The sequence below is a fragment of the Populus trichocarpa genome, chromosome 4, assembly GCF_000002775.5.
Source record: "Populus trichocarpa isolate Nisqually-1 chromosome 4, P.trichocarpa_v4.1, whole genome shotgun sequence".
Classification (NCBI taxonomy): domain Eukaryota; kingdom Viridiplantae; phylum Streptophyta; class Magnoliopsida; order Malpighiales; family Salicaceae; genus Populus; species Populus trichocarpa.
Window position 1 is genome coordinate 10,695,546 of NC_037288.2, and position 22,005 is coordinate 10,717,550.

A 22,005-nucleotide genomic window follows, 5' to 3' on the forward strand; every position below is an offset into this window, starting at 1 on the left:
TCCATGAAGATTTTCTTTGCTATCAAATATAATGGTGATTTTTCTGATACATATTTATAACTAGGATGGTGTTTATGAAGCAAAGCTGCCATATAAGGGTCTCTCGTCAAGAAAAAGATGGTAAAATGGCAACAATCTTGCTATCTTAAGATGGCTTTGAACACTGTCTCTTCTCACAGGGAGAGCAGCTCAGTAACTTCATTGTTCGAAAAGAAGCAAATAATCATAGAGAAACAAATTAAGTCTTCCAAAGTTCTTGCAATAATTATGAACTTCTTACATGCCTCTTGTCCCTGGCTAAAGTTCTGAAATCCAGTCACAGAAGTTTTCATGTCCAAATGAAAGTACACATGCTCTTGAAATCATTTACACATTACCAACACCAAGAGAGAAAGTTACATAGTAGGTGTTCCTTTATGAGAAATGAAGAGCACGAAACTCAAAGCATCCATCCTGGAATGAACCCATGGACTTGCTGGGTGGCATGTGTTGTTGCAGTCATCTGGTCTGAACCAACAGGGTTGTAGCTGTTGTCACCATATGAACAAACAGAAAGAAGGTTAGGATATATAGCTGATAAATTGACGAATCAATATTATGGACACTGGCTTAGCCTTGAATAGTTGATTTCAGTACTGATTAGATAATGAACAAATGACAAAGTGATTGAGAGATCTTGAGAAGTTGAATGTTTACCCTATTTGCAAAGTGGGATTGCATTCTAAAGCCTGGAATAGCCCCTGAGACTGAGCATGCTGGTGGCCGTAGGACATATTTTGCTGATCATCACCTTCCCATGATGGTCGGAGGCTATTTCTTGCACTGATTTCATCCAGCTGCCAAACATTAGAAACATGAAAACAAGAAGGCAAATCATATTAGCTACCAAACATGAGTATTTCAGCATATTAGTATGTCTAGAATGTCATGTTCTGAAGAATTGAATTGTTGCTAAATTTGACAATTGGAGTGTGCTAGCCCGAATTTTAGTACATAGAAAAAACTGAAAGTGAGGAGAATGAGACCAAAGCATAACAGGAAACTCCTGATTCCAGTATAAGTAAGAATTAAGACAGTATTAAGTGTACTAAACATGGTTTTATTTTTCTTTACACTTTTAGATTGTAAAAGGAAATACTGGTAGCTATTGGAAGCTTTCATGGCTAGCTGAACTTTGCTATCCATTAATTATCGGAAAAAGTGTGGAGTTTGGTTTTAAAGATCACTATATATGGATTCTTAAGGGGAAATGAAAGATTAAATATCCGATCAGCATGAAAGATGCAAGGCCTTTAAACCATGTTGACGAATAACTCCTGACAATCTTGCAGAAAACAAATTTCTATAAACCTGGAGCTAAAAAGTGCCAACCAGCAAGTCTAGCCTCTCATAAAGTATGGAATCAATTTGGATATAGCAAGTTAACACATTACCTTTATTGTCAAACCTCTGTTAGCTTCCAGCAACAGATGTTCCTGTACTCAAAACACTTTTCAGTTAGCATTCGAAGCAACAAAAAGTGAGTTACTCTAATTATACCACCACTTTTATGTACCTTATTTTGAAGATCAGCAAGTTGGTCGAGCATATACTGGGTCTGCAAAGTGGCATGGAATAATAATATTATCAAACACAATGCAGAAGAACTTGTATTTCTTATCAGCAAAAACCAATAAGAAGCATGATATACAAAACACAAGCAAAAACCAATAAGAAGCATGATATACAAAACACATGCTTTCTCAAGAGATAAGAACAGCAGGTTCTTAGCCTATGCAAGCCAAGCCAAGAAACAATCTCATAGTTTAAGTAACATATACTACAGTAGAATTGCTTGATACAAAATGATCAGCATGTACGCTGATAACAGGTGGAGATCAGGGCAGCAAAGGCATATTTAATCAAGGTAACGTTGATCTTTCCTAACAAAGATGGGACCATTAAATACACTATACAACTAGAACAGGCTGCACAAACAAATGGTTGAAAGAAAGATAGCCATCTACACCTATCTTTAAGGAGGAAAACCATGAAATGAAAGGAGAGAAATAGGGAAAGAAAGCTATTAGTCAACAATAACTGCATAAAAAGAAATCTTAATACAAGCATTAATTGTTAGCTAGAACACCTTTTAGCCCAATCTTCCAAGTAATCTTGTCTTGTTTTCTGGTTCATGTAACTTTAACATCATAGAACATTAATGCAAGAAATTGACACAGAAAATCATTTGGATTGTGAAATACTAGCATGTGAAATTCGTTGTTCCCTTGACGCTAAAAAGAAACAAGTAACACTAAAAATTAAATTACCTTAGTTGACCGAACTTGGTTCAATGACGACTCTAACTGACGCTCGAGCTGCTCAAGCTCTTTGGTATTCAGAGGTCCGAGGTCCTCTCCAAGAAGGTTCCTGCAGAATTTATCAAGGATAGGAACTGCTTATATTTGATAACAAGGCAGCATCCACTAAAATGTTTACGGTCAGGAAAGAAACTTCAGCTTGAATCACAACATCTTCATGTCATGGTGGAACTAAATATCTTGAAAGTAAAATTTGCTAAATAGAACGATCCAGGATGCTTGCTATTGTGGTTACCTCTGAGTTCGTTGTAGGGCCTCAAATCTTGCTTTCACTTTCAAGTACTCCCTGTAGCTGCTCTGCTACCATACACCCGAATCAGTTGAAAATACAAACCAAGAAATATAACTCAAGTTTTTCTAATGCAATAGATGATCAGAACATGACACGTTGATGGCTGCCTTGGTTAGAAAACCATAGCACGCATGAAGTCAGCTTATAATAAAGGCAAAGTGAACTCTTAACCTTAATTCTTCTTCGTTTCTTTATGTACTTAACGTATTCCTATATTGTGCGACTCAACTTTGATCTATTTCCTCAACTATCATCAACTATTGAGGACTAATAGATAGTTGATAAATTAGAGTACTAATATCATGATTGCTTGTATTAAGAAGATTCAAGCCTATGAGATTTGGCAAAGCCTTGAAAAAACTGAAGCAACAGACAGCCATTTTCTTTGGCTTGCTTCCCCAATACAACAATACAAATAAATCTTGCGAGTGGCTCGCGCATTTGTTTTTGCGTAAAAGTTATAGGAAGCTTTATCATCCAAACACCATTTTAGTTACTGATATTCCCACTGTCAATAATTTGAGGAAATACTTCACTTTTGTTCCTGTTACTTATGTTTTTAATTTGAGGAAAATACTTCCCTTATATCATAAAATTTGCATAGACGGGTATTTATAGCTAAGAAAATATCTGTAACTTTTATGTCACCATACGTTCAAAGTAGTCAAAGAGCGTAACTCTAAATAAAACCTGTACGTCATTTATTATTAAAATGTTTCAACAGATCATATGTTATAACAAATTTTGTTAGATTATGAGAAAAGCATAATGAATACTCAATGTACTGTATCTAAAAATAGTATTATTCTGTAGTCATCTACAATGTAGGAAACAGAATACAACTAAGCTTACCTCGAGCTCCTTGGCTGGTTTATTGACTTCTTCTGCACCATAGCTGCACTTCTGATACCTTTCCAGGGTCTTGAGCATGCTGCAAAAGGGAAAAACATAAAACAAGGCTAATTAAAATAGTCTGATTATCGGAAAAAAAGCGAAGCAAAATGGAATTTTGTTCTTATTTTTTATAAAACAAGACCATTGTATTAATCACGAGCTTACAGGAAAAAAAAAAAAAACTTTCCTAGTTAAAAGTAGCAGTCACTAGTAGGGTTTTTTTTTTTTTTTTCCTTGGAAAACTCCATTTATTCAGGTATGGACGAATCGTTCTTTCTATCTATTATTATGGAAAAATAAAAGATATTGATCGTTCTCACATGCTAAACTTTCTTTAAGATCAAACAATTTCATCAAATTAAATATAATTGTATGTATGATAGTACTATCTATTATACCGGAAATATCAAAAAACCCTATTAGTGAAATTGCTCAATCAAGGCACACACTCAAAAGTAACCTGTCTGTTTCATCATCTGGAAGCCACACAGATGTTTCTTTACCCCTAAATGCAATGTGGGAATCCCTGCAGACAACCCTCCATAAACTGTGATCTCAAAATCTTGATTGATTTCTTTTTAATTTGGTACACATAACTAAACTATTAAAATTAAGCCATTAACCATCTTTCTATGACCTGATTGATTTCCTACAAGAGATCGAGAGGTGGATTAAATTATAAGATCTGGTGATATTTGATCCATCCACACATTGCAAGACCTCCATGCCCTTCCACGCAGTTGAAAAACTGCATTAATGGTCATATTGACATCAAGATGTACAAGGTTAATTATGAAATAGGAGTAGCCCGGCCCTGTATACCTCTATTTTGAGTATATTTTTTAGTTTTTATGGATCCAGCACCTCTATTTCTTTCCAAATGACAACCTCTCTGTGTATATATTACTATCCATGCATCATAAATCTAGGTTTTTTTATATACATATATTTCTAAACAAACCTATCACACTTTCTTGCATAAAAAACATCAGTGTACCTTTAGTTTATATATACTTTCCTAATAGTACTATCTATCAATTTTTCCTATTAAAATTTTCTCATTAAGATTTTCAATTGATCCTTAAAATTGTTATGTCAATCTAAGATTTGTCTTTTTAAATCCCATTATAATACCATCTATAATTTTGTTGATATATATCGAGAGATTATTTTTATCGGTATATCTATGAAAGAACTTTACCATCAAGTTAATTCTATCAGTAAAGTCGTTGGTAAAAGTTACACCTCATCATACTTTTCTGGTTTTTTTTTTTGTTTTTTTTTCTCACTATAATTCCCTCGGTATATATCAACGAAATACTTCCATCAGTGTTTATTGAGAAATTTAGCAACGAAAAAGTCTGTCAGTAAAATTCACCGAAATCTACTGACGGAAAAAATTCCGTCGGTATTTTAGTTTGTATTTATTAAATTTTTTGTAATGAAATTCCTGAATAGGTTAATAACAAATACACCAATCAAAACCAATATTAAAACCCAACTTTGAAGTAACAGTCTAATTCCTTCACAAACAAAAATTTTCATTTACAACCTTTAAATTTCTTGCAATCTATATGATCTTTAACTTATGAAAACTCTAAAATCAACTCCATTTCCAAACTTTTCTTCTTCAACTTTACCCCAAAAAAAACTTTAAAGTTAACAGTATAATATTTAAGAAATCCATATGTTTCAAACTCCAATTCGTAGTTCAAGTTCTGATCCACATCCATCCATCTTTTCCAATTCAATGATTAGGCCAAGGCTTAAAACCTGAAAACAAAATGACCTCTATTTTTTTTTATTTCACTTGATTTATTTTTTTCCGTGTACTATAATATTTATAGTATTGTGCTACTTACCAAAAAAAAGAAAACAAAAAAGTGTACGAAGACTATATAAATATAACAGGCTTATTTTTTGAAAATTGATATTGAAATATACAAACAATATTATTATCTGATAAATTCTACAAAGAAGGCATTCAAAGTTGGTGATCAAAGAATTTGCTCCTCGAAAAGATCAACAGAAGTAGCAAACACACGAGAATCAATTGATGATTTCATGTTTATTTTCCCGGTAGCTGGTGTTATAAGATAAAAACCCTAGCTAATGTCAGTTTTACGTACATTTCTAATGGCAATCTCTAGACCCGCTTGCTTGTTGTAAGAAGTTAAATAATAGCAACAAACACATGCATAGTTGCACTGAGACGTTTAAAAGAAGAAGAAGAGGAAGAAGAAGAAGAAAGGTTTTGAAACACTCAAGAATCTAGAATGGAGTTTGCTAATATCTCGCACTAAATTAATCCACTACATGCTTAGTTTCCTTTTCATTTTTTTTTTTTAAAAAAAAACTCGTACTCAAGTGAACAAATCCCAAGAAAAGTGTAAAATATCCAAAATCTTATGCTACTAGAATTTCTAAAAGAAATCGTACATTTATTGTAAGTTTAGTTAATAACCACAGTACTTTCATTATTGAATCAGGTGCATACAGGGATTTCTGGAAGAACCATGTAACAAGGGAGAAGTACTTTCTATACCTAGCAGATAACACTTATCATGGCCAAGTAATTCTCAGCCTTTTCACACTCCAAAGTTTTCTCTAACGAACCCAAATTGTCTAATGGGTAAGAATAGGTTTCCTGGATAATCAACTCAACCTCATTTAATGGAGAGCTACCAGCTACCGGCCGCTGGATATATCAGTTTCTTTTGTTGTTTTTTCAACCTAGGGGAAAGATAAATTAGAAGAGAAAACAAAAGAAGCAATGGAGTTTTTTTTGTCGAAGAATTTGAAATTTCTTGAGAGAAAAAGAGGAATCTTGAGCTACTATTGAATAGATCACCTTAATATAAATGCTTGATCAATTAGGTACTCTATAGCTCACCAAAGCAAACATCAAGATCTCAATCATGAACAACAGAAAGACTTCAAATTTAATTCAGATCCCATGAAGTATGAATCACACCGAGAAGATCAAACAAAAACCTAATAGATTTGAGCTTCACAAAGATCACAACAAAACAAAACAGTAAAATTGTATATACTTCACCGAATTCTTAACCTTGATTACCATCAAACTTGAAAAGTGATCGTTTCAGAAAAAAATAAACTCAGAAAAATTGTTAGATAGAAAGAGATTCAAATAAGCTTGCTCTCTGGGACAAGAATCACACAAAATATCAAGTCCATGAACAAATAAAGATAGACGATAAATGGATCCAACCTAAGATTATTATTTTCTTAAAAAAATGGCTTAAAAGATTGCGATAAGAAAGAAAAAGAAAAGGGTCATACTTAGATGTGCTACAAAACTCGTAGAGCTTGCCACGGTTAGAGAAGATGATGAGAGCAACCTCAGCATCACAGAGCACAGATAACTCATAAGCTTTCTTCAACAACCCATTTCTCCTCTTTGCAAATGTCACCTGCCTGTTTATCTTGTTCTCTATCCTCTTCAGCTCCACTCTACCTCTCCCCATATTCCTTAACTATAATCACAAGCCAAAAAAAACCAAATAAAAAACCATCTTTCGTTATAATTAATACATAAATCCAACCATATAAGTTAATGATATATTTACTTTTGTATTAGTCTTTATTTCCTTTATATCTTTCCTTTTCTTTTGTTTTTTTTTTCGTTTCTTGTTCTTCTCTCAAGAGCAAGAAGAAGGTGATCTAAACTTTTAGGAATCAGAACCCAAACTGTAACCAAATATGTGAAAAACGAAGAGAAAGTTAGATATTTTAAAGAAACCCTAGAGAGAAAGAAAGACCCACCAATAATAGAGAGAACAACAAAAGTTTGAAGAAAGAGAAAGTTAGAAGTTTAAAGAAGTACTTCGGTTGTCTTCTTCTTTTCTGTATATATATATAACCTTTTCTGTAGAAAAGAAATGCAGCTTAATTAGGGTTAGCTGTTCTTTCTAGTTACATGCAACCTCTGTGTATTTTACTGTTTTATTTTTCAGTATTAACGGCAATGGGGTTCTCTACTTGACTTTCTCCTAATTAAGTATCTCCTAATCTGTATTATGTATGTCTTTCGCATTTATATAGTTATATTTATAAATTATATTGAAAAAAAATAATTTCCTTACAATTTTCTTGAAGAATTGATATATATATATATATATATATATATATATAAAGTAAATTCATTTATTAGCTTTCAAAGCTTCTTGGTTTTTACTTTTTTGTCACATCATTGATTACGAACGTAAGTTCTAAGTTTGGAGAGTGTATCACGCGCCACCGTCTCGGTCATTGTGTCAGTGTTGTTGGAGGTAGGGTTGTAAGTGTGGTCACGCGCTGCGGTGGGGGGTAAAAATGGGTCAGTGGTCCTTTCATGTAAGAAAATTTTATGGGGCATCAATTTGTCATTTCCAGATGTTTCCACACGTGGCAGAAAGAAGTCCTCTTCCTTAAAATGAAGCTCCTCCACGTGTCGGTTTGATACTGGAGAAAGTTCTTGATCTGGCTTCTCCGGATGAGGTTGTCTGATTACGGCGTTACTGTTTGGGGCATTGAGAAATCAAACAAACTAGAAATTTAGTATTTAGAATATTCAGTCTTGGTTGATGCTTTGCCACGGGCTCAACTATTTTTTTATATAAAAAATAATATTTAAATAATGAAATGAAATAAAAAAAAAAGTATATAAAACAAGTTATAATAAGCTTGTAGTTACGGTAACTAAAGTCGAGCCAACCTGAGATATCTTATCAAATTTGTAGTTTAGATCATGAAATTGAAATAATTCCATAAAAAAATTAAGAGAATTATAAAGTTTTTTTTTATAAGAAAAACATGTTAACTTTTTAAATTCATGACCTAAACCATTAGACCTAAAGCATCCAATCTAAACAAATTATAAAACTTAATTCTTAATCAATCAAATATTGAAGGATAAAATTGAAAAAAAAATCAATTATACAAAAGGATTAAAAAATAGCAATTAAAAAAATGAGAATCAAAAGTAAATACAAAATAAATTTTATATTTGATTGAAAAGTGAAATTGAAAATAAAAATAACTTTCACAAAAGGAGCAACAAAAAAATTAGAAATCAAAACAATGAGAACTGAATTGAAAAACATAATACCAATAATATGAATTGAATGATAAAATCAAAAACCAATCAAACTTTTACGTAAGGGCCAAGACAAAAAAAAAGTAGAAATCCAAAGAATAAGAATCAAATTGGAGAATATAATATTTAGTAAATTTGGATTGAAGGACAAAATTGAAAACAAATAAAACTTCAACAAAAAAAGCCAAGACAAAAAATTAGAAAAAGAATAAGTACTACAATTGAAATACCAACAACCAATAGGGCTAAGCTATAATTTTCAAGGGAGGAGAGAGAAAAGAAGGAAAGAAAGAAAGGTCCACTGGTGACAAATTGAACCACCATCAGAGAAATGCGTTGTACCAATAGAAAGATGACATGATGGCGCTTCCAACAACATGACAGAAAGGTATTTTTGGATGTTGGGAGATATCGTATGCATCGTCTAAATGGCGTGAGCACCTCCCACGTGCCTTCGGGTGCACCACATGTTCACGTTCTTTTTTGTTTTTTTTTATTTAGCTAAATAGCAAAGTGCTACTAAGCTAACTTTATAATTACAAAAACACCATTGTGAAAAGACCAAGAAGCCCCTTGACTCTATTTTTTTCTTTTAAGGGTATTTTTGTCATTTTATTATGCATTTTAATTGTTTATTATTTTTTTATATTTGGTCAAATATAAAATTTCCCCTCAGCTAAAATAATAATAAAAAAAAAACCATTATGAAAAGATAAAAATACCTCTTAACACTTTGTTTAATTTTTTTTTCTTTTAATGGTATTTTGGTTGTTTTTGTAAACCCCTAATCTAAAATAAGAATATTTTAAGAAAAAATCCAATGAAAATTATTTAAGTGGATATTAAAGAGTGGATTAAACAATGAAAAAGTTGGGTGTGACATTAAAATTTGTTTAAAGGATGGGGGACGCAAAATAAAGGACATTAAAATCCTTAGGGACCAATTTATAAATAGGTAAATTAAGGAGTATAAATACCTTTTTTTTCTCGCCTTAAGGCCGACAACTTGGTTAAGAGAGGGAGTTAGGGTTTTTGAAATTTTTTCTTCAAATTCTTGGTAAATCTCTTAAAAACTAGTTGTTTTAGGAATTCAAAAGGGCTAGAGAGTGGTTAAAGAGGGAAAGTGAGTGATTTTAGTGGGTTTAAAGGCTTGGAGGAGAAAATATGGTGTTAAAAAGAAAGGAAAGAAAAGGTGAAAGGAAGCTTGAATTTTCTTCCAAATTTCTCTTTCGTTCTTTGTTGTTTCAAGGTGAGAACAACTTTTATTGTGTTTGGTTTTGAAAATGTTAGCATATTGAGGTTTAAAATGATATTTAGTATTATGGAAAAATGGATTTTTATAGTTGTGATAATTGTAAGGACATTTTCTTTTGTTAGAATCAAGTTTAGAAGCATGAATAAAGTTTGAGTAAGTGGAAAAATTGTATAAATTTGAAGGAAAATACATTCCTTTTTAAAGGTACATGTTTGGCTAGAGAGGGAGAGTAGGATGGAATTTTGTTTGATTTTTTGATAAAAAATGATGAGTATTATGTGTTTAATTGAACTAATTATGATTGAATTAGGTTAAAATTGGATGCTTAAAAAAGTGAGGGGCTTTAGAGCCGACCAAGTGTAGAATTTGGGAGAAATTGTTTTTGGATAATTGGTATTGAACTCATTAAATGGTAAAATATTTTGTAGTATTATAGAGATAATAATTGTTGAGAAAAGGATAATTAAATTTTTAATAAGAAATGAGAATATGAATGAAATTATCCATAAAAAATTATTGAAGACTTATTGGATAAAAAGGAGAGGCCAATTAAGGTCTCTAATTGTGTTTATAAGAATATTGATAGTATTGGTTATAGTATAACATGGGACATCACTGCAGGAAAGCCATAGACGGGAGGAGCAAGACCTTTATGTGCAAAAGTTAGGTACAACAGTGCCTAAAATAAATAATTTAGCAATGCATCTTATCTTATCTTTTCAATTTTTTATTGTTTTGCTTTAAATAAATGTCAAGGGAATAGTTTGTGTAGAAAGTTGGTAAAGGGAATGAATGTGGAAGAAAAAAATCCCATTAGTCGTCCAGGGAACTTGGAGACTAATGTTATTAGCAAAATTAATATCAACCATAATGGAATTCTCATGATAAAATAAAATAATTTATAAAAAGGAAAGTAGAGAATAAATGCTAGTAGCATTGTGAAAATTGGCATAAATTTATTAGTCACCTGAGAAATAGTGATTAATGATAATGTTGAATATCATTGGCAACATGGATTAATTACCATGTGAGGGTAATTAATGATATTATAGATATTGATATCATCATAAATTGATTAGTCCCCTGAGAAAAGGTGACTAATGACAACAATAGATATTTGTCGGCATAAATTAATTACCAAGTGAATGTAATTAATGATATCATGGGTATTGATATCGGAATAAATTGATTAATCACTTGAGAAAAGATAACTAATAATAACGATGAATATCATTGTCGACATGGATTAATTATTAGGTAAAAGTAATTAATGATATTATGTGTATTGATATGAGTATAAATTGATAGTTACTTGAGAGAAGGTGACTAATTATAACAATAAATATTATTATTGGCATGAATTAATTACCAGATGAGGGTAATTAATGATATAATTGATATTGGTGTCGACATAAATTGAGTTTTCATTTGAGAAATGATAACTAATAATAATGATGAATATCGTTGTCGGTACAAATAAATTACCAAGTCAAATAATCAATGGTATAATGAATAATGGTATCAGTATAAAATGATAATAAAGAAAAGAAATCTTCTTACGATGCAATAATAAAAATGAGACATTGATTAATTCTAAGATTGAGAATAATGAGTGACCAAAAAGAAATACTATTATGGTAGTAAATATTTTTCTAAGGTAGAGGTTGTGTTATATTAATTATATACTAATGTTTTATGTTATAGGTTCCTTCCGGACTTGTCCATTATCGAGTAAACTGTGCTTGTAATAGATTTTTATTATAAATTAGGTAGTAATATAATTTCATCCAAGATTAATGTATTGGAATCTAAAACTTAGTGAATTAATGACAATGTGAAATGTTGAATTTATAAATAACTTTCTAGTTTATATGTGGTGATATGTAACTTATAAGTTAACACTTTTTTGTTAGATAAAATGTGATATTTTTATCTCTTCCATTAATTTTGTTGTTATAATTTCCTTAATCTTGAAAGATAATTAACAATATAATGTAATTATTTTTTGCTATGTAATGTGTATAAATAGTATACATAATGAATATAGTTTATTTGAGAATGTGGTGATCATTGGAAACATGTCTAAGATGATTGGATTATATGATAAAAGATGGTTGGCATAGAAATTGATGATGTCAATAACTTAGTAGCGTTACCGAATAAAGGAATTGTTATCAGATTTATGGCAAACTATACATTAATGTGTATGTGTAATCCTGTAAATTAAAAATTGAGGCTGTTACAGTTTTAATGTGCAATTGAGATGGGAAAAGACTCGAGTTTTGTAATGACTAATGGGCCCGTGAAAAGACTTTACTGCCCTTGAAATCTATTGTCAAGTTTTTTGGATGGAGGAGCAAAACTATCATTACACTCTTTTCAGTGAATAGTGCCAATGAGCCTAGAGCTATAGTACTTTTCCAATGCCTATTAGGTTATATTAATGTTATCCATTCTAAGTTGCGGGTAGTATTTTAAATTAAAAGAAAAAAATGCCAATATTATAGATATTTATATGTTTTTCAATATCATGATTTTTTTAATTGAGAAATGTAAAAATGTACCTATACACTATAAGAATTTCGCATACTACTAATGTATTTTTCTGTTTAGACATTGATTCTATCATAAAAACATTTATCGATGAAATCATGGACGATATATGTTCATCGAAAAACATATCGTCGGTGATTTCTATTATGTCAATCATTTTGTCAGTAATGTAATAACTGATGGATTTACAAAAGAAAAAAGGGCGCCAAAAACAATTTACCGCCACTATTCTGTTAGTAATTCCATTAGTGAGTTTGACAAATCACCGACAGAAAATACATTTATAATTCCATCAGTGATTGCCAGTGGCATTTCCTATAGTTTTTTTCAAACTCTCTAGAATTCTTCGAGGGATTCAATCCATCCGTGATTACATTTGTAATGGTTAGTAGCTTTTCATGTAATTTTTTTTATCTCTCCAGAACTTTCCGATGGACTTAGTCTATTGGTAATTTGGTCTGAAAGTTTTTAATATTAAAAAAAATAGAATTAACATAACAAAAAAAATAAAAGAAATAAAATAAAAATAAAAACTAAATATCTATTACAAATTTAAAAATTATCAATTTGAGTACAATACTGAATCTTTACCAGGACCGAGTGGGTAAGGAGGTGGACCACAAGTACCACCAAAGTTTCACTTAAGTTCAGTCGTCTCAGCACTAAGTCGTTATGTATTAGTAGTAGTAAGGTTATCTAAACTTCAACTTGTTGTAGTACAATCGCTTGGAACTTCGAAGATTAGGAGCTTGAACTCGATTGTGAGGAATCAATGGTCAATACATTATGACCCATCCATATATTCTCGGTTGTAGTGTTTGAGATACTATAAACTTGATTTTTATTAGGCCTAAAAAAACAATTTAGCCTCCAACCACAAATCTGAATCAAGTTTTAGATGGGTCGAATGATTGTCCTCGTATCTCTTCTGCTATCTACTGGTATATATTTCCTAAAAAAAAAACTAGTCAACTAATTTTACATGAACTTCTGAGCTTGACTATCCACGAGCTATTGCACCCATTTTCCGACTATCACTTTTTCACATGTGAGTTTCTACGAAAAAAACTCCATCAATCTTGGTTCGTGTTCAAGAACCGTAGCCTGTAAAAAAAACTATTTTTAGTTAAACATTTTCATATAAAACAACAATTTAAATAAAATGGATGTAATAAAAAAGAATCTTACAATAAAGTTTCGTAGTATGAGGGCATTTTATTTGGTTTTTATTTTGGTAAGCGAAAGTTCCTTGGTTTTGGTGTGAGCCATATTTGGGTAAAATGAAGTTTTTTTTTTATCTTTTTTTATTGGAAGACTAATGTCATCCACCATAATTTAAATTGAACCTTGATGGACGTTAGCCAAAACTAAAATGTATATTGGAAATCTAAGATTCGCTACCTAGTAATTGTAAGAAAACTAGAGATCCTAAAATATGTACTAGTTCTAGAGATTCAGGTAAGAAGTTAGTTATGCCTAAAGAAAGAATGACATCATTTCTTACAAAAAGTTACCTTTACTATGTGTTTTCTTCTGAATTTATCTTTTTTATTACCATTAATTATCGTAATTATTTTAGCTTATTCTCAATTTATTCCTGATTATCTAAAAAAAAATGACATCAGTTCCTAATGATAATAGACTTGTTGATTAGGTTATTCGCAAAAATCAAATCTTGATATTGTTACCTTTTTAATAAGAGACTATTTATAACAAAATTATTATTAAGTCATCTGAAAAAGATACTTGTCTTATGCAATATTTTGACATCGTTCCCTTATAAAGAGAAGATGTGTCAATTAAGTTGTTTCTAAAATTGGCATTAAACCCATAAAGATGGTTAAAAAAATTAGATTAGGCTTTGACCTATTTATTTTGGTTAGTTTTGAATAATTATTACTAATTTAAAAAATATCAATTTAAATACAATTTATCTAGAGGACAAAAGTTGGAGGAGGAGGAGGAGGTGGTGGTGGTGGCGAAGATGAATCTTTGCCAGGACTAGGTGGACGACAAGGTAAACTATATGTACCCTCAAGGTTTGACAACAACTCGTACAATCACATAAGTTCAGCTGTCTCAAACCTATGTTAGGTCGTCTCAGCATTAAGTCAGGCCATTTAAGCTTCAACTTGTTCTCGTATAATCGTTTGGACGATCAAAGATTGGGAACTCGAACTCAATTGCGAGGAACCAACGATCGATACACTATGGCCCGTCCGCATATCCTCAGCCATAGTGTTTGAGATATTGTAAACCTAATTTCTATCAAGTCCATAAAATGATCCAATCTCTAACCACAAATCCAGATCGAGTTTTGGATGGGTTGAAGGATCGTCCCTATATCTCTCTTACAATTAGGTGTTATATGTTTTCTAAAAAACTAAAACCAGTCAGTAAATTTAAAATAATAATAATAGCATAAGAAAAACAATTATTGAAATCCCACTTACCACAATAAGATTAATTATCTACGAGTTGTTGTACTCCTTTTCGACGATCCTCATTTTGCATATGAGTTTCTACAAAAAGCTTCATCGGTCTTGGTTTGTGTCCAAGGACCATAGCCTGCAAAAGAAAGCTATTGTTAGTTAAAAATTTCATATAAAATTTTTTTTTTAAAAAAAATGTATGTAATAAAACAAAATCTTACCATGTATTTTCCATGTGAAACGAACTTAATGGATCCACTAGTGTACGTGGTAATTGAACTATCAATTTTTCTATTTTGGTTCTCCGTACCCGACTGTGACCACTGTACAAAATACTTAGACGTCACGTGTTGGATATAAGCTTCCTAATCTGCCTCCGAGATGTGTGGAGGTCTGAAATCCCTTTACACAACCATGTCTTCCTGGCTTGGAAAACCTCTTTTTTGCATATTTCTTTAAATGTTTTACGCCACATACTAGAAATCACGCAAATTATATGGTATAAATAAATTATTGATTAAGATAACAAAAAATAAATTTTGACCATTTAAAAAAAATAAAAAATTTTGAATTCAATCTTACTTAATGGCAGTGTGATTCTTCCACACCCTCCCCACAACAGCATTGGCAACCTGCTCCTAGTAAATGTTTTTCTTGCATGTCAATTTTATAAAATAATTAGTTTATTAAATTTATAAAAACTAACCAAATTAAAATTAAAATTAAAAAATTATTGATGTATATACTAACCTTGAACTCTCCGAATCATGCATCAATCATAGGCTTCCATTCAGGATTTCAAGAATGACACTTCCATCAATGATTTCATCACCGATGTTATCATGCGAGCAACCTCCACATTTATAAACCTGAAACTCCATTCTTTCATTGAAATTAATTATTTCAAAATTATTCATTGTTGTTTTTTTTTATTTGTGCAGGAAAGTAAAACAAACTTACGTGTTGTGGTTGCACTTCCACTAAGTAATGTACTCCCTAGTACATCTTGCTTAGAACGGACACCCCTTTTGCAAGGAGGCATTGCACTCGACAAGCCTGCATTGAGAGGGGGTGCATGTGTCTTTAATGCTTGTTCATGATCGGCACCTAGTGACTCATGGTCCTCAAAAGCACTACCAGAAGAATCAACAGCACTCTTATCTATATTACTCATCAATGACCTTCTCTTCATCATGTAAATAAGTTAAGCATAAAAACGGTAATAACATTTTCATTATATATGATTTTAAAAAAAATCAACGTCACCTCCCTTATACGAGAGACCACCTAAAATTTAATTACCTACAAATCAACAAATAAAGCCACAAACCAATTGATTTTACTTAGGACTAATATTCACCCGTTTTTACCTTTTCAAATACATTTATACACAAACACTAATTGCATAAATTTGAAAGTAAATCAACTATTGAGAAAATATTAAACAAAAAATTAAAAAATATTGTTTCACTCTTTAGGATGAAAAAGATTTGCAATCAAACAATTACACCATTGAATTTTGGTATAGTAAACATAAATATAGTATTCAACTTGGACAACAAGCTTTGAATTATTTTTCATTTTCTGTCATGCTAGTCTTATATTCTACATGTTGTCACACTAATAAACCAAAGATGTGAATATCTAACTTATCAAACTCACCATTCCCATTGGTTTATAAGTGCAAATAATATATTTTTTTTTTCAAAAAAAGAAAAGTGTTAAATATGATGATTTCATTACAAAAAAAGTTTAACTAAAATCATGCATTTTCTCTTAATCGAAAAGAAAATTATTTTTTTATTTTTAGAAACAATAAGTATTTTTGAATTCTCTCGAATACCAAAACTAAAATCACGCCATTTGTGACTGGCACTCTTTACTCTTTTATTAAACCCAAACCGCACTTTTATTGTGGAAAATAAATTGTATGCCATGCAAATTTAGAATTTTGACATTCTCATGGTTACAACTACAAAAAAAAAAAAACAAAAACAATGTTGTGCATAACCTAATCAATAACGCAAAATAAAAGGCACTAATCAATCACTATCCAAAACCTGGTTCCATAAAAAAAATCTCCACTTTAGAATCTCGACATTGCACCCTATTAATATTGGAGACATATATAAACTAGACATTATACATTTTATTTATACTAACAACAAGATCATTCATTAAAAAAAGAATTATTTTTCATAAAAAAATACTTCAAATCCAACATTAACTAGGAAAGTCATTTTTATAAACAAATTACATTAACACATTTCATTTTTTAGGATACCATACCCTACAATTATCAATCTTATCTAAATCAACTTACTAATTTAAGCCAAACTCAATAAATACAATAACACAAATACAGTAACAATACTTACATATATCACATATAAAAGAAATTAATCATAATATTGTTAAGAGAAAAAAAGAGAGAAAAGTAAAAACTCCTCAATTTTACTACACAAATTCTTAATAACACAAGAGAAGTTCAATCATCACTAGAAAAAAAAAACCTCTAAATGAGATTCTATCAAGACTATGCTAAAACATAAAATAAAAAACATCATGCTTAGAATGTATGCAGAAACAATGGTAAAAAAATAAAGAGCAAAGACTTACCTAGCATGGAGGCATGAAGGACGACGTTGAGGGTGTAGGGAGAGTGGAAGAAAGATGAGAAGGAAAATAGAGAGAATAAGTCGATAGAAATTAGAGAGAGGAGGAAGACTAAGGGAGAAATAAGACGAAGAAAACACATAAGAGAATAAAAAAAAAAGACAAATGAAAGTAGAGATTATAGTCTTTTAATTAAGACTTCTTACCAACAAAATTATTAATAGACAATTAAATATATATTATTTTTTGTAATCCATCGATAATTTTATTGGTAATTAAAACTTAAAAACTTCAATGAAACTTGACATTTTGAAAAAAAAAACCCTAAAATTATCTGTTGGATTTTCGGTACATTAGTGATTCCATCTATACTTATTAGTGAAAGAATATATAATTATTCATTCCATCGATAATTATCAGTGGTAAAGTCATGTAATTGTTTTCAACTCTCTGGAACTTTATGAGGGACATAGTCCGTCAATGATTCCGTCTGTAATTGTTAGTGGCAAAGTCATGTAATTTTTTTCAAACTCTTTAGAACTTTCTAAGAGACTTAGTATGTCGGTAATTCTGTTTATAATTATCAATGGCAAGGTCATGTAAAAGTTTTTCAACTCTCTGGAACTTTTTGAAGGACTTAGTTTGTCGGTGATTCCATCAGTATGAAACAATTTATATTTCTAAATTGTTTTTATATTCCTTATCTATCCAACTTGCATGCACAGTAAAATCACATCATAACAATACCATTTCATTTAATAATAATAAAATCAGAACAATAAATTTTTCATCAGTGTTAACAACAATTCATTGTAAATGAACAGCCAGAAATATTACATTAAAGTAAAATTCATAACACATTAATGTTTTACAATTTAATCAGAATTATCTTCTTCTCCTTCTTCTTCTCCAATTTTATCATCATCATGTCCATCATAATCTTCTTCATTGAATTGATGTTTGTCGATATCATCATCTTCATCGCCTTGTGTATGTCTATTGGTTCTCAATACATCATTTAACTCCTCAATGTCAACATAAACAAAACTATTCTCAACAACATGGAAATTTCAATTTTCTTGTAAGTTGGTAGATAGAGCAACTCGATATATATCAACTAACTTATTAATTTGGAAGACATCATCTCCCGCAGTTACTCTATCGTTATCATCCTTAATAACTTGGAAACGACCCTTAGGTTTGGTTTTCACTATGAATAACCAATCAATCCTAAAATAATTCTTTCTAAAGGAAGGAGTGTATATATAATAATCTTGTGTGCATTGCATGAAAAAAATAAAAAAAATCATCGACATTGCAAAGTGTAGCCTTTATATTAATTTCAACCAAACCATGGTGGAGATTTACTTTGATTCCTCTATTGGTGGTATCATACCAATAACATTTGAATAAAAAGACTTTATTAAGCTTGCTATGATATTGTAGCTCAATCACCTCTTCTAACTTCTCATAACAATCAACTTCAAACTCATTAGAAGTTGATCTCTTAACACAAACTTCACTATTATAGGTTTTTCTACCCTAACCATATTCTTTAGTATGAAAGACATATCTACCCGTTATAGCACTTGACCTTTCTTTCAGGACCCAAACATAGTAAATTCAAACTACCACTAACATTCCCTCCCACTTGATAAATTTAGTACATGATTACAACCAGTAATGGTTAAAGAGAAATTTTTATTGAAATTAAGTATTACGAGAGATAAGTAATGCTTACATGTGTTCTGAATCACGTGGCAAATTGTTTATCTTGTAACTGGAAATTTTGAGATTTAATTACATGATGTTACTTATGATGAATTTTTAAATCTATTAGTTTATGAGAGTATAAGAGAAAAAGATATATAAAAATAACATGTTAATATTGTACTTAATAAAAGGTCTCAATTCAATGCAGTTAAATAACACATAATTATATGCATGTTTGAATTTGATTTCTGTCAAGTATCTTCCCCTCACTGTATTTTTTGGTAAAGGTCATCCAAGATGGAAAAATATTGATAAACTCCCACTTAAAGGCACTTCACCACCGTCATCGTGTCTTAGAATGCGATTGATTCTTGTTTTCAAGTGAAGCTAAAAAATAGTACGAGATGAATGTTGAGATCTTTTCAACAATATAAGCCTCATATATCAAAGCCTAAGCATGCACCTGATTTTTAACTTTTTTTATTTAGGTTAAACAATTATCTATATGGAATTAAATGAATGTTTTAATTTTTTTTTTAAAGACAATAGAAATTTAATTAGGATGAATGTGTAATCCCCAACCTCTTGAATGGATACACCCATCCATCTATACTGGATATGACCTCCAACTTTTGCCTTAAACGATAGATGTATAAGTATATGCTCTATTGAGTCGAAGAAAAACATAGGAAATATCATCTCAATTATCTAGATTGTTTGGACGATATTTGTTTCAAGCTTCCCATATGTTGGATAGGCAACTTGTTAGAGCATATATCTCTCTAAAAACGTGACTAATCTCTTTAAGTGCATCTCATATCCCTTTTGACAATAAACCTCGGTAAGCAAGTGGAATGAGTGTTTGTATAAACACATGATAGTCAAGACTCTTCATTCCATATAATCTGTCATCCTCTAAATTTACCAATCTAGATATGTTTGAAGCATATTATTTAGAAAAACATAGATCCTTAATCCATTGGTAGAAAAATAACTTCGCATTCTTGTCTAAGGTGAAGCTAGCTTTGGGCTTTATGACCCATGACTCATTATAAACCAACTTCATGTTCTTACGGTGACAAAAGAAAGGTATATCTATTCTAGCCTTCATGTTGTCCTTTGTCTTCTCTTTCATGTCCATCACCATGTTAAAAATGTTTTTAAACACGTTCTTTTTTATATGCATGACATCCAGATTATGGCAGAAGAGATTAGTCTTTCAACAAGGAAATTCCCAAAAAATACTTGGCGTTACCCAATTATGGTTCACAGCAAAATTAGGAAACTTCTGCTTATCGGATTGAAAACTAAATACAATGCCCTTATATTGTGAGACCACGTCATATAATTCTTCACCAGACGATATCGGTGATGCAACACTCCTTTCAACTCTACCTACAAAGAAGTCTTTAATGTTTTTTTTGTACTTGTGATTGATTGGCAATCAAAAAATTAAGTTTTACCATCATTTGTTAAGGTGAAGGCCTTGTTATTTTTTGTATAGTATGGATAACCTACTTTTCCATGCATGCTCCAACCATAAAAACATTTCATATGCAGGAAAATCATTGACAATCTATATCAAAGCTATCTTCATCTAAAAATTTTGTTTTCTCGAGACATCATACATTAAAATCTCAAATGAATACAACTATTACAACTCATCAATTAACAGTTGAAGACAAACATCTATATTCCTACCTGGACTATTAGGATTGGGTATGAATATAGATAAGAACATGAACTCTGGCCTTATACACATCCTTGGTGGCAAGTTGTAAATCATGAATATCACCGGCCAACAAGAATATGGTATAGCAAATGACCTGAATGGATTGAACTTGTTTGTATATAACCTACCATATACATTGAGAATTAAGGATACACCTTATTAAATTATTTTTAGGTTTCACCATTAGAAGGGTGCATCATGACTCTATCCATCGCATTATGTGAATGATGTCATATCATGTGCTCAGCAGTATTTGGAGAGATGAATAACCTTTGTAATCTAGGAGTAACTACGAAGTATCTCTATTTTCTATGTGCAATAAGAGTCATTCCCTTGTTAGTTTTGGGTTTATACCGAGCATGCCCGAAGGTTCTGCACTCGATCAAATCTTCATTTTTTAGGTAGTACAACATGCAGAAGTTTGGACACATGCCAATTTTTTGGTATCCTATGTCAAGGGGTTTCATCATGGATTTAACAGCATATAAGTTCCTTTTCAACCTATTCCCTTCAAGTAAAATGCTTCTTGCCTATTCGATGATTTTTTCGTAACTAACCTCATTTTAGCCTATGATCTGACTTGATGGTGACACATGTGTAGCGACCAATAATTTACTGTGATTTGTACACCCATCCTATAAAGTTTTGTCATGATCTTTTAAAAGAATAAAAATTTGATTCACAACTGTTTTCGGTTCTTCATCTACAAATGAATATTCACCTATATCGCCCTTATTCATTCCCATTTCATCCATAATCATACTCCCATAATGATTACTATTATCATTCACAACTCCATGAACATTGTTATAACTAGAAGTTAAATCCATCCATGGTTTATATAATGGTCTCTTTAGGTACATATGGTTCTCCATGTGCAAACTAAAACAAGTATTTCTTAAAGAACCTTTTTTTTTTGTAAAAGATGCATCAAAAATCCGGATCAAGAAAAGTTTTTTTTTTACACCTCTTACATGGATATTTAATACTGCCTCCACTAATATTTTTTGGATTACATAATGCATGATTAATAAACTCTTAACCCCATTACAATAATTCA

The 22,005-nt window shown here is 31.0% G+C and overlaps 1 protein-coding gene across 2 annotated transcripts; it reads right to left on the reverse strand.

Moving 5' to 3' along the window:
* Nucleotides 1–238: 238 nt before the first annotated feature.
* Nucleotides 239–7,499, reverse strand: LOC7463059 (agamous-like MADS-box protein MADS2). 2 transcript variants are annotated; one of them, XM_002306015.4, is made up of 9 exons: nt 7,333–7,499; nt 6,850–7,043; nt 3,505–3,583; nt 2,596–2,657; nt 2,310–2,409; nt 1,556–1,597; nt 1,434–1,475; nt 697–836; nt 239–527 (listed from the first exon to the last, which is right to left on the reverse strand). In XM_002306015.4, the coding sequence occupies exons 2-9, from the start codon at nt 7,032–7,034 to the stop codon at nt 440–442; spliced, it is 738 nt and encodes a 245-aa protein (XP_002306051.2). In that variant the 5' UTR covers nt 7,035–7,043; nt 7,333–7,499; the 3' UTR covers nt 239–439. The 2 variants fall into 2 exon arrangements, with proteins under 2 accessions (XP_002306051.2, XP_006384290.1); XM_006384228.3 differs by having other exon boundaries at nt 7,137–7,386.
* Between the last annotated feature and the right edge of the window lie 14,506 nt (nt 7,500–22,005).